This window comes from Notechis scutatus, chromosome 6 (assembly GCF_049901735.1).
Source record: "Notechis scutatus isolate UNSWTSFEM ecotype Mainland chromosome 6, rNotScu1.2, whole genome shotgun sequence".
Classification (NCBI taxonomy): Eukaryota; Metazoa; Chordata; class Lepidosauria; order Squamata; family Elapidae; genus Notechis; species Notechis scutatus.
In genome coordinates this window covers 27035317-27049963 of record NC_142014.1, presented here as the reverse complement: position 1 = coordinate 27049963, position 14647 = coordinate 27035317, and the positions used below count along the sequence as shown (strand labels likewise).

The 14647-nt window shown below is 41.8% G+C and overlaps 1 protein-coding gene across 5 annotated transcripts in view; it reads left to right on the top strand.

Annotated features, from left to right (window-relative positions):
- The window catches only part of RELN (reelin), a 371671-nt gene that overhangs the window by 79542 nt on the left and 277482 nt on the right, over nt 1-14647 (top strand). For all 5 annotated transcript variants that reach the window (XM_087967748.1, XM_087967745.1, XM_087967746.1 and 2 more), the window contains exon 3: nt 6316-6451. In XM_087967748.1, the coding sequence (XP_087823874.1) occupies nt 6316-6451 (136 nt within the window). The remainder of the gene's footprint in view (nt 1-6315; nt 6452-14647) is intronic.

Here is a 14647-nt window from a genome sequence, read left to right as displayed (position 1 = left end):
CGCGACTCCCCTGATTCTCAAACTGGGGAGGGAGGGGATATCGAGGGGGCCGAAAACGAAATAGCGGATGACGTAATCAGGGAAAAACAACCGCCAACCCAACTACTCGAGAGAAACGCGCCGACTGAAGAAGAATCAGGAAGGGGGTTTGCCTCGCCGCGGGGAAATACCACGATGGAGGCAAGCCCACGGAACCCGGAAACAATCCCAAGAAACCTGGATGACAACAATGGCGAAAACGGGAATAACCGCGCCGAGTCTTTCCTTGGAGAAACGGAACCGTTCGTGCCAGACAACTCAGAAAACATTCCACCGGAACTGGACTGCAGACAGAAACCGGTGGAACAGCGCAAATCGAACAGGAAGGTGAAACGACCTGCGTATCTACGTGAATACGTCACCACACCCCTCAAACGAAACCTAGGGGGGAGGGGTGTTATGAACTAAGTAAATGCATTTAATAAAGCTTGACAACCTTACTAGAAAAGCAGGCTCGTAATCCTGCACTTCTGATTGGCCCATAAATAGCGAATCATGATTGATCTCTTCTGGGCAATCTGATTGGCTAATAGCGGGTCGTCTCCCATTGGGCACAGTTTAAACGCTCCAACGCAATTCATTGGTTAATGGGACAGCAGCCATCTCTATAAAAGAGCTGCTGCTGCCCAAGGTTTTTGCTCTGTTCCTGATCGTTAATAAAGAGTTGAAGTTCACCGTTCACTGCCTCGTCTCCGTTCCTTGCGCCCATGCCCAGAATATAACAGAAAGGGCTGTAAAGCACTGTGAAATGTTATATAAGTCCAAGTGCTATTGCTATTGTAAATACATGCCAGTTGCCAAATGCCTGAAATTAGATCACATGGTCACAGGTGTGAAAAGCAACCACCAAACCACTTTTCCCAGCTCTGCCACACCTTTGAATGGTCAAAAAGTCGAGGAACATCCGTAGTTGGCTATAATGGGGAAAATATATAGAATTATGAGCCATTGATGAACCCTGGTGGCACAGTAGTTAAAATTCAATATTGCAGGCTGACTCTGCCCATGGCTAGGAGTTCGATCCTGACCAGCTCAAGGTTGACTCAACCTTCCATCCTTCTGAGGTCAGTAAAATGAGGACCCAGATTGTTGGGGGCAAGAGGCTGACTCTGTAAATCATCCAGAGAGTGCTGTAAAGTACTATGGGGCAGTAAATACATCTAAGTCCTAGCTCTATTATATAACCTAGAAATGCTGCATTATAAAATAAGAGAGAAAGGAAGTGAGAATGGAATGGAACATCCATATCTACATATATAAAGCCAAGTACCACTCAGTCATCACAAAATCTCCAGAACCGTAAGGCTTACAAATTTGAAATTTAGCATTTTGGCTTTTAGGTGCTCTCTAAGAAAGGATTTTTCAAAATGACCATCAGATCATTACTATTACATAATACAGTAATTAACACGCTCTGATGCTAAAGAGGTCTACTCCCCCTCCCCACCTGAAAAGAACTCTGGTCCAACTGCCAGTTGCCTCACATTCCGTTACCTCAGTTCAAACTGGCACGTTCTACTCCCTCACGCAGGAGCTGTCTGGGGCTCTTACACTACTAAATGTCAGTACCTCACCAAAATGTCTATGCCTATGGAACTGCTTCTGGACTCAAGGTGGTGGGAGCGATATTCCCTTATGTGTTTCAATCGCTGACCACCACTGAGCCAACGGATTGTGAACTGGATTTCTCCTGCATAGCCTGATCACATAGTATCATTGCAAAGTACGGTTATCCAGCTAGTTTGTATAACACTAAATATTGGCTTGATCAAAGATGAATATAGTAACTCAGTCAAAACATTTCAGTGAGATACTATCATGTCCTACATTTCCCCCCAAAATGTTGGCATCCAGATGCATTGGACTAGAGGTTCCATCATCCCTGCACAATACACTAATTGGTCATGCTGAGTGATGTTTATGGAGCACATCTTGAGATGGGTTGAGGTGCTTTAAGCATAGAAGATAAACCATCAAGATCTAAACGATGAGGTGGTCACCCCTGACCTTTTTTGCACGTTAAAATCTGAGAAAGACCCTCTCATTCTCCACAACTTGTCTACAACATGGGCGTAGTTACACTGTCCTTCCAACAACGCTTTTCAGGAGGAAAAAAAATTGCTCAACTATTCTATGTGAAGGACTTTGAAGACCATAAAAACATCTATATAAATTATATATTATCCCTGCCAGACTTGAACTTCAAGTCCTCAGGATTCCATTGACCTTGTCTATGACCCTTTGGAAGAATTAAAGTCCTCCACAAGTGACCAGATTCCTGAAAATGCTCCAATGACCTTGTCTTAATTTGGGTTATATAGAACTTTTATTACAGCAAGTGCCAGAAAATTGAGGACATCCATCTATTACGGATAAGCCCCGTTCCAGGGCTTGGATTAGACATGATATACAGCCAGTATCCTTAACAGTTTCACTGTAAAGTAATATACAACAGAGAAAGGCATAATAAGATGGAATGACATATATACTGTTTCAACACACAATAAAACTCAAGGGGGAAATAACTCCAGGGAAGTCTTTCTTACCTTTTTAAATAGGTTGTGATTTAGTGAGTCTTAGCTGTTGGCTCTACCCCAAATGACACAAAGATGTGTAGAAACTCTATTTTTAAAAAATAGTGATGCACCCAATCATTTTTCTTTAGTCCTTGCTGTTTCTGTATTAAATGACCTGAATATTCAGAGCATGTAGAAGAAAAATACAATCTTATTATTATTATTATTATTTTAAAAAGAGAGAACCCTTGCCAGTGTCATGTCTATCATAAACCAGGGTTGGTTAGAGAAACTGCAGCATAATTACTTTTTTTTTTTTTGCACTCCTTCCTTCTGTTTTCCATAGTGGTCTGGCTTTGTACTGATGTGTTTTCATTTTAATATCCAAGGTCTACAATGAAATGCTATGCTAAGTCTATGTGATGACCCGGGGTGTGGCACAAAAGCAACACAGTCAAATAAGCAAGAAGAGTCCCTTTATTATCTCCAACTTTGCCCCCAATGTCCAGGCTACCTTCAGCTGGAGAAAAACTCTCCCAGGAACAGTCTTTAAGTGGAGGAAATTCAGTCTGAAAACAAAGTACATACAAACTGTAACTAAAAATCCACACAAACCACACTGCAGTGATTAACTTGACAAGGCAGGAGAAGGAATTGCAGACTTGAAAGCACAGCAAAACACACACAGTTGGGAAGACGCCAGGAGCACAGACAAGCCTCGAGGATACCAGATAATTCACAATTTGCTCCCAACAACTTGCTGCGTGCAGCTTCCCTTTTTAAACACTGTGTTCCCAGCTGCAGCTAATGAAGGGAATCAGGTCCCTTTCCTCCCCCGTAAGCCACGCAACCCACATTGCTCCCTTCTCCGTTCCTCCCTGCGTGCCCTAGGATGAAGAGGGTCTTCCTCTGAATTCCCTCTCCCTTGCTCTACCTCTCCCCTGTTCTGCCCAGCCGGCCTTTGCCCCTCCCCAGTGTCTTCCACAGCCAATGGAGCCACATTCCTGCTCCCTGTCAGCTGCTCAGCCTCCTCCTCCAAATCAGATTCCGACAGAGGCACAACAGTCTATGGGAAATACTGCTTTACTTACAGAACAACAAAAATCTAAACCTCTAATTTCCCTCTTTTTTTCTGTACAAAGAAATATTTTAGGACACTATAGCCTGCAATTCTATATAGGAAATAATTCTTAATGGGACTCACTTCTAAGTGTGAAGTTAGAACGGCACTGAAAAAAAAGTGACTTATGACCATTTTTCACCCTTATAACTGTTGCAGCATCCCCATGGTCATGTGATTTACATTCAGATGCTTGACAACTGCTTCATATTTATGACGGTTGCAATATCCTGGGGTCATGGGATCCCCTTCTGTGACCTTCTGTCAATGAAGCAGCCAGATTCACTGAACCGGGTTACTAATTTAAAAACTGCAGTGATTCACAAATGTAGCAAGAAAAGTTGTAAAATGGGACAAAACTCACTTAACAAATTCCTCACTTAGCAACAGAAATTTTGGGCTTGATTGTGGTCGTAACTCGAGGACTATCTGTAAAAGTTTGTGCAACTCACTTCTACCTTAATGATATTTTTCCTTTCACCTTTGTACTTATTTTGGTCCAACCAGTCCTTCAAGAAAATTCTTTTCCACTTACATGTTATATATCATCAAAAAAATAAGTTAATATTTAGGGGAAAAAAATACTGAACTGCAAAGAATGATACAACGATGATAATAGAGTGAGAAACTATACACATTATAGTAATTTAAAATCTCTATAACTAAAAAGAAAGGGGTGGAAAAGTACAAACAAGAACCATACAATTTAACAGATAACAGATAATCAGAGTTGGAAGGGACCTTGTAGGTCATCTAGTCCAACCCCCCACCCAAGTGGGAGACCCCACACCATTTCTGACAGATGGCAGTCCAGTCTCTTCTTGAAAGTCTCAAGTGATGAAGCTTCCACAACTTCCGAGGGCAACTTCTGTTCCATTGGTTGATTGCTCTCACTGTCAGAAAGTTTCTCTTTATTTCCAGGTTGAATCTCTCCTTATTCAGTTTCCATCCATTATTCCTTGTCTGACCTTCAGGTGCTTTGGAAAATAGCTTGACCCCTTCCTCTCTGTGGCAGCCCCTCAAATATTGGAAGACTGCTATCATGTCTCCCCTGGTCCATCTCTTCCCTAGACTTGCCAAGCCCAGTTCCTGTAACCGTTCTTCATATGTTTTCGTCTCCAGTTCCCTAATCATCCTGATTGCTCTTCTCTGCACTTTTTCTAGAGTCTCAACATCTTTTTTATAATGTGGTGACCAAAACTGGATGCAGTACTCTAGGTGTGGTCTTACTAAGGCTTTATAGAGTGATATTAGTACCTCACTTGATCTTGATTGTATCCCTCTGTTAATGCAATTTAGGATTGCATTTGAAGATGCAGTGTCTATTACTTGTTCTGCTCAAAGAACTAAGTTCCATCATGGAACTAAGTTCCACCACCATTGTAGGGAATAAAGCAACAACAGCAACAAAAATCTGGTCCATTGATTTTAATCCATAGGTTTAATCCGTAGGTTTTTGAAGACTTCCTGGTTTGTTTTTTTCTAGGACTTAACAGTGCGAGGTAGACTTTAAGAGCTTCCAGATATCTTAATGTCCACTTTTAGAACATAATTAATTTGGGGAAGAGCCAAAGCTGCTTTTTCAAGAGGCAACTGGACTTTCTTGTGTTTTCTTTGAAGACAGTTTGCTTCTCATCCAAGAAACTTCTTCAGCTCTGTGACAGTCCAGCTTGCTTTTTGAAAAAGCACCTTTGGGACAACCATAATCTAGATGACTGAGAATCTCCGTAGACAAAACTTGGAGAAGACCCAAAAATAATTCTTGGGAAATTGTTAGTCTGGGTTACTTCCAACTGGGCAATTGGCTCTAGATTCCCACCCATGGATATGGACAAATACAATCAAATACAAAATTCCAAAATACAGAGGAAGTTTTTCATTATACTATACTATGTATTCTATTTTTACCTGAAGCTTCTTCTCTGTCAAATAATCTTTTAAGTATCAACAACAGAATAGGAAAAGAATCAATGCTAAATGGTTAAAAAGATCAATTAACATTTTAAAGCCCAGTGAAAGAAATACTGTACATTGAGAATATAGGAAAGTGTAGTTTTGAAGTTCAGAGCAAAGAGTAATTTCCCATTAGTGTTCAAAGTAATGTCTGTCTGTCTGTCTGTCTGTCTGTCTGTCTATCTATCTATCTATCTATCTATCTATCTATCTATCTATCTATCTATCTCTTTCTATCTATCCATCGTGTGTGTGTATGTATGTATATGTGTATACACACACACACACACACACACACACACACACACAAAGAGTGGTGGGATTCAATTTTTTTTACTACCGGTTCTGTGGGCGTGGCGGGCGTGGCAGGGGAAGGATATACCGCAAAATCCCATTGCCTCCCCACCCCACTAACCTGCTTTCCAGCTCTGTTCTCCTGTGCGGGGCAACAAAAGAAGACCCAGCCAATCAGCTGGGACTTGGGAGGCGGGGCCAGTCAGAGGTGGTGTTTGCCGGTTCTCCAAACTACTCAAAATTTCCGCTACCGGTTACCCAGAACTGGTCAGAACCTGCTGAAGACCACTTCTGTATGAATTTCTTATTAATTCTTCATGGATGCTTGTGCAGAAATAGAATGAAACTGTTGAATGAATTTTCATGAATATTTATTTTGTCTCTTCCTTGCAGGAATAATGTCTGATCACCAATTTGGGAATCAATTCATGTGCAGTGTGGTTGCATCGCACGTCAGCCACCTTCCAACCACAAATCTCAGTTTTGTTTGGATTGCTCCTCCTGCAGGAACAGGCTGCGTGAATTTTATGTGAGTAACTGTCACTGTTATTGTTAAGATGAAGGTTACTGTAGTTAAAAAGGGATCAGCCTAGAATCCCTACGTAGTCACAAGCGAACTAAGTCCAAGCTCCCTTGAATTCCATTGACCCTTATCTAACTTCAAGCAAATGCTAACCATGAATTGAGAAGATTCCTGTGCTTAGGCTTCTGTATTGTGTTCGTCTGATGATGGCAGATGAGATTCTGCCGAAACGTTGCTACAACTTTAAAAGCACAACTATAATGACGTGGGAAAATACCCGAACAAAGCTGAATGCCATGTGTGTGTGTGTGTGTGTGTGTGTGTGTGTGTGTGTGTGTGTATAAAAATTCTTTTGTTTTCAATTTATTTTCTTGTCTCAGAAATCAACCAGACTTGATTCCTTGTATATTGCTTTCTGTTTTATTGGTGTTTCTTTCTGTCCACTGAATAGTCTATTTTGATGCTTTTGAGCTAGCAAACCCAGACATAAAACATAACAAAGCTTTTCTTCTGTCACCATTTGACCTCTGATATGAATAGCAACTTAACTTCTTGGCAAAACCCAGTTTATGTGTTGAAATTATAGGATAGTCTATTCTTAGTCTACTTTATCTTGATGAATATAGACCACATGTATTTGTACTATGGAAACACATATGATCATCATTATCTCCTTTTAAAGACCCCGTAATCCTTTGTGGAGTGGAGTCGGGGCAACTGAATGGAGCTGAGTGTTTAATGGCCGGATGCCTTTCCTGTTGCCAGTGCTGAGTTTTGTTCAGCAGATACATTCTCATTGTGCCCAATATATATATATATTGGCTTCCTTCAGTTACAATAGAAGTGGTCTATATTATTAAGGGAGAGTCAATTCAGTCTAATGGTTAAAATGTAGGAATATCAACAGAAAAACGGTGAATAATAATCTTAATCTCTCTATATAAAAGCGAAATACCACTCATGCATCATCACAAAATCTCCAGAAATGTAAAGCCTACAAACTTGAAATTTGGCACATATGTTCCTCTTGGCTTCTAGGGGCTCACTAAGAAAGGATTTCTCAAAAGGCCCATCAGAGCATTAGTATTTCCTATATTATTATTATTAACACACTCTGATGCTAAGGAGTTCTACTCCCCTTCCCCACCTGAAAAGAAATCTCTTCCAAATGCAAAACACAAGCAGAGGAGAGGAGTGTCAGTTTCAGTTTTACAGCACCAAGCAGCTTCAGTACAGAACAGTTGAGCTAAGCCACGCCCAGGCTCCTTGCTGTCTCCTTCTTGCTCATACAGCAAACACTTTTCAGTTTCCAGACAGCCCTCAACACACTGACAGGACTCTAGCCAGATGAATATCTATGGATGCTGGTAGGCAGAGGCAGATTCCACCCCCTTTTATTTCCCTCCCAAAAAACTTGCCTGATCACATACTTTTGTAGTGAAGCTCAGGTACCCTGCTAGTAAATAAATAAATCTCAAGGCATGTTATCCATAGAAGAGATTTACACAGCCAAACAATAGTTGCCAGTGGGGGAAAAAAGTGTCTCTTAAAAAAACAAAAAACCATTCAATATATACTTGAGCCAATTACGCTCTCATAAAATTAAGGACACCGAATAAATTTGCTTGAAAGTAAATACGCTTCAGGGTGAATTCCTACCAACTGTTTCCTTTGAATTTGGGAAGAAAACATTCATAACAATCGTGCTGCCAAGTATGAAGTGGTTTGCTTTGGCTTAAATCCAACAAAATGTACATAAAGCAGTCAAAAGCTCTTTTGAACAGTTGACCGGCTCTCTGTAGAGGGATTCTGGGCATCTGAGCTGTTTGATAAAATTTGGCTTGCAGAAAAACAAAACAAAACCCAAGAACAGAAAAAGCAAGCCATTCATATTATCACCTTGTTGTTACATATGTTGTAGAATTGTGCACATACAACTCACTGATGCTTACAATTCCCTGTCTTGTCAGGAATTCACATTTTGTATTTGTTTTTCGTGTTCAGTTTGGGAAGTGGAACGTTTATAAAATAATTCAGAAGCACTTTGAAACATGGGTGGGTGGAGGAAATATAGCTTGTCTTTAGCAATAGCAGTTAGCAATAACAGTTAGATTTATATACCACTTCATAGTGCTTTACAGCCTTCTCTAAGCGCTTTATAGAGTCAGCCTATTGCCCCCAACAACAGATAGATAGATAGATAGATAGATAGATAGATAGATAGATAGATAGATGATAGATAGATGATAGATAGATAGATAGATAGATAGATAGATAGATAGATAGATAGATAGCAGAGACACACACAGAGAGGGGGAGGAGAGAGAGAGTGCAATAGCAGTTAGACTTATGTACCACTTTGCAGTGCTTTACAGGACTCTCTAAGCAGTTTACAGGGTCAGCCTCTTGCCCCCAACTGGGTCCTCATTTGACCCACTTCAGAAGGATGGAAGGCTGAGTCAACCTTGAGCTTGGTGAGGATCGAACTCCAGGCTGTGCGCAGAGTTAGCCTGCAATACTACATTCTAATCACTGGCTACCAGGAAGGAGAATGAGAAAGGAAGGAAGGAAGGAAGGAAGGAAGGAAGGAAGGAAGGAAGGAAGGAAGGAAGGAAGGAAGGAAGGGCAATAGCTCTTAGATTTATATACTGCTTCACAGAGCTTTACAGCTTCTCTAAGCGCTTTACAGAGTCAGCCTATTTCCCCCAACAATCTGGGTGCTCATTTTACAGACCTCGGAAGGACGGAAGGCTGAGTCAACCTTGAGCCGGTCAGGATTGAACTGCTGAACTGCTGGCAGTCAGCAGTCAGCAGTCAGCAGAAGTAGCTTGCAGTACTGCATTCTAACCACTGCGCCACCTAAAACTTAATGGTTTAGGCTTATATTTCATTACATAACACAGGTAATCCTCAACTTACAACCACAACTGGGGCCAAAATTTATCTTGCTAAATGAGACATTTTAAAATGGGTTTTGCCCCATTTTTACAACCTTTCTCCCCGCAGTTGTTAAGTGAATCACTGCAGCTGACTAAGTTAATAACACAGGTTATTTAAGTGAATCCTGCTTCCCATTGGCTTTGCTTGTCCAAAGATCGCAAAAGGGGATCACATGACCCCAGCGCACTGCAACCGTCATAAATGTGAGTCAGCTGTCGAGCGTCCGAATTTTGATCACATGACCATGGGGAAGCAGCAATAGTCGTATGGGTGAAAAATGGTATTTTTTCAGGGCTGTTGTAACTTCAAATGGCCCAGTGGTGGGATTCAAAACTTTTTTACTACCGGTTCTGTGGGCGTGGCATGGCTTGCTGGGGATGGCTTGGTGGGCATGGCAGGGGAAGGATACTGCAAAATCCCATTCCCTCCCCACCCCACTAACCTGCTTTTCAGCTCCGTTCTCCTGTGCAGGGGAACAAAAGAAGACCCAGCCAATCAGCTGGGACTCAGTGGGAGGCAGAAAATAGATGGGGGCAGGGCCAGTCAGAGATGGTATTTGCCAGTTCTCCGAACTACTCAGAATTTCCACTACCGGTTCTCCAGAACTGCTCAGAACCGACTGAATACCACCTCTGGAACGGCCCCTAAATGAACTGTTGTAAGTACAGGCAGAACTACATGTGGCTCGAAGGACCTTTTCTGTCGGGCGGGAAAAGCAAAATAGGAAGAGGAAGATTATTTTTTCCAGATGCAATTGTTCTGTTCCTTTTGTAACCACATCATTTTGTTAGACGCATGCAACCTATAATTGCACTGACTAAATGACAAGACGTCACTCAAGGGTACTTTGAAATACCTCTGTTGCCAACACTAAGTGAACAATAGGTAAGAAACAGTTAAAACTGACAGTATTCATAGAAATGGTTCGGGTTTGTAACGGATTCGTATTTAAGAAAGCAGCAGCTTTACTAATTTATGGTTCTGGAGATTGTCAGCTTACTATGTTGATACTAGGAAGAGCAGCCTCCCAATAATTTTAGCAACGGAGGGACAGTTTATTCTTCATATATGCTCCAATCTGGCCTCATCAGCGACAGGTTTGCTAATTAGCCATTGATATTTTTTTGCAAAGCTGATGTTTATTTCACTGAGAAACCGAACAGAAGCTACCAAGCTGAGAAGGGTGAGATAACAGCTTCCAAATACCAGAGACCTATTCTGGGTTTCATCACAGATTGGGGATTTGTCTGGAAAAAAAACCAAAACTATTAGATGGTTTACATGCCAGCGATTAGAAGTGGAAATGGAACAGAAAAATGTGCCCCAAGGTTGTTTTGAAAAGGGGGTTGGAAGCCTCATAGGGCAACCTCATGTTTTGGCCTCACAGTTGCCGGCCTGTTCACTGCACAATGCAGGAGATAAACCTTTTGTCCGTCGATACTCAATCCAAACTCCACTTAATCTCTCAGCAGTGTCCCAACAGTAGGATCTTTTGCGGGGTTGCAGCATTACCATAAAAGCAATGAAACATGGGCTCTATTTGACACCCAGTCTATAAACCCTGGGAGGATAAAGAAAATGCGTATGAGATAAAATTCCTTCCTTCCTTCCTTCCTTCTTTCCTTCCTTCCTTCCTTCCTTCCTTCCTTCCTTCCTTCCTCTTTTATTGTTGCCCCATTTAACAACCTGCCTTGCCCCAGTTGTTAAGGGAATCATTGCAGGTGTTCAGTGAGTAACATGGTTATTAAATTAATCTGTCTTTCCTTCCTTCCTTCCTTCCTTCCTTCCTTCCTTCCTTCCTACCTACCTTCCTTCCCTCCCTCTTTCCTTCCCTCCGTCCTTCCCTTCCTCTTTTATTGTTGCCCCATTTAACAGCCTGCCTTGCCCCAGTTGTTAAGAGAATATTTGCAGATATTCTGTGAGTAATATGGTTGTTAATTGAATCTGTCTTTCCCTCCTTCCTTCCTTCCTCCTTCCTTCCTTCCTCCTTCCCTCCCTTCCTCCCTTCCTCCCTCCCTTCCTCTTTTATTTTTGCCCCCATTTAACAGCCTGCCTTGCTCCAGTTGTTAAGGGAATCATTGCAGGTGTTCAGTGAGTAACATGGTTGTTAAGTGAAACTGGCTTCCACCTTTGTCAGAAGGTTGCAAAAAGGGATCACATGATCCCAGGACACTGGAACTTTCATAAATATGAGTCAGTTGCCAAATACGTGATTTTGATCATGTGATCAAGGAGATGTTACAGCAGTTATAAGTGTGAAAAATGGTCATAAGTCACTTTTCTTCAGAGCTGTTCTAACTTTAAATGTTGTAACTTGTAAACAAACTGTTGTTACTCAAGGACTGCCTGTATTCCTGAGTAGGATCCAGCCATATTTTCCCCAACCATCTGAACTTTTAAAATTTGAAATTGTTTTGTCTTTCACATCCTTGCAAGGTGCCTCTAGTTTGATTTACTGTCATTAGGATCTGCTTTGTCACTGATCTATTCTTCCCGGAAAGAAATGTTTACCCTATTTCAGAAGATTTTTCAGCCTGACTTTATATCTCAGAATATAACACGATCTGTTTCTAAATGCTTCTCCGTAAAGAGTCACCATGTCTAAGTTAAAAAAATATTGCCTTAAGGGGCAGAGCCAGACAGTGGATCATATTATAGAGATTGGAACAGAACCAGAGTGGAAAGTGATGCATTAGGATGGATCTTAGCAAAAAGGGACCTTAATCAACCACACCTTGTTGGTTCAGAAGGTGGAATAAATATCAATATTTTTGTGGTTTGCTACTTGAACACAATTGGTTTCTGGTAATGGATCAGTAAAAGGGTAGTGTCTGGCATGTTAAAATAAAATGAGATCAACAAAAGAAATACTCTATTAATAGCAAGTGCTACTTAGTACTAGGAAGTTTGTGATAATTACCCTGTTTCCCTGAAAATACAACCTACCCTGAAAGTAAGTCCTAACTTGATTTTTACACGTGAGCCCAATATAAGCCCTACCCATGTTTGATCTTACAGGAGAAATTCTGCTACCTTTTGACCAGAGGGACAATTGAAATTTCTGAAAATGAAATTTATGAGAGCCAGATGCTGTGGGTAATTTAATAGACTCTATGTGAGTTACTGACTCAACCTCTGAATACAAAAGTGTGGTTATCATATTGGAGAATAGTATAACTAACTATGTTACCATAAAGGTAGTACAACAATTTGGATCAAGGTATGCCCTTCTGTGAGGGACGCGGTGTCTCTGTGGCTTGTTAATCAGAAAGGTCGGCAGTTCGGCGGTTCAAATCCCTAGTGCTGCGTAATGGAGTGAGCTCCTGTTACTGGTCCCAGCTTCTGCTAATGTAGCAGTTCGAAAGCACTTTAAAAATGCAAATAGAAAAACAGGGACTCCTTTGGTGGGAAGGGAACAGCATTCTGTGCACCTTCGGCGTTTAATCATGCCAGCCACATGACCACGGAGACGTCTTTGGACAGTGCTGGCTCTTTGGCTTTGAAACGGAGATGAGCACCGCCCCCTAGAATGGAAATGCATGTGCGAGGGGAACCCTTAGCTTTAGCTGGCCCTACCTAACAGCAAATCCAAAACCTTAACTTCTTACAATTTAATTACTGCAGAAACATTATATTTGGTTTAATAATTCCTGGCATGTTTAAGGCTTACATAGGAGGGTTTTGCGACCCTTGTGGGAATCTCATTCAGTTGATTATTCCCATGAGTGGAAGTTTGGAAGAGGATGCTATATATTTAATTTGGTTTCTATTAATTTCCCAACCATTATGGGAGTTAAACAACTTGCTAAACTACACCGATAAATGAGGAGCTATTGCAGAGTCAAAAGCAATTAGCAGTGTGAATTGAAAAATAATTTTAATGTAAACAGGTGACAAGAAACCTAGGAAGGTTAGGTTTTATATCTTACTATTTGTAGGGTGTGGTGAGATACTGTTGGAGCTTTCCATTACTCTAGGGCAGGGGTAGTCAACCTTTTTATACCTACCGCCCACTTTTGTATCTCTCTTAGTAGTAAAGTTTTCTCTAACCGCCCACCGGTTCCACAGTAATGGTGATTTATAAAGTAGGGGACAAAACCCCTACCGCCCACCATGAAAGCTGGAACGCCCACTAGTGGGTGGTAGGGACCAGGTTGACTACCACTACTGTAGGGCATGGGACAATGAAGCTTTTATAAGAATAAAGCTTTTATAATGAAGCTTTTATAAGGTCTTCCCCAAGGGTCTTCAAAGCTTGGCAAATTTAAGACTTGTGGGCTTCAACTCCCAGAATTCCTGAGCTAACATGACTGGAGGAGGAATTCTGGGAGTTGAAGTCCACAAGTCTTAAAGCTGTCAAGTTTGAAGACCCCTGCCCTATACCAATTCAGACAAATAATCGTTTTTAAAACTTCCAGTCTTGGAAGTATTCTTTTGCTAAAGAAGCAGAGAGCTGGCCATTTTGAAGGAAGCATAATGGACAATATCCGCATGAAATGATTAAGAATTGGAAAAGAATGAAGTGAATATGAAAGTATAAGGACCTGAGCCATTTCCCTTTTACAAGACAGATCACTACCTGCATATTATTTGCATTGAGAGTTAATTTGGGTTTAGTGGTTAATGCACCAGGCTAGACCGTGAAAGCAGGAGACCGTGAGTTCAAGCCCCGCCTTCGCCATGAAAGCCATCTGGGTGACTTTGGCCATCTCTCAGCCAAACCCACCTCACAACATTGTTGCTGTTGTGCAGAGGTGGTATTCAGCAGGTTCTGACCAGTTCTGGAGAACCGGTAGCGGAAATTTTGATTAGTTCGGAGAAACGGCAAATCCCATCTCTGACTGGCCCCACTCCATCTGTTCTCCGCCTCCCATTGAGTCCCAGCTGATTGGCTGGGTCTTCTTTGGTTGCCCTGCACAGGAGAACGAAGCTGGAAAGCAGGTTAGTGGGGTGGGGAGGGAATGGGGATTTTGCAGTATCCTTCCCCTGCCACGCCTACCAAGCCACACCTACAAAACCGGTAGTAAAAGCAAATTGAATTCCACCACTAATAGGAGGAGGAAGGCAGGGGTGGGATTCAAAATTTTTAAAAACCGGTTCTGTGGGCATGGTTTAAGTGGTGGGCATGGCTTGGTGGTCATGTTATTGGCTGGGCTTGGCCAATTCAATATCACTCACAGCAAGGCGCGCATCTCCTCACCTGGCCTCTCATGACTGTGGGGATGCTGCAACAGTCGTAAGTGTGAAAAATGGTCATAAGCC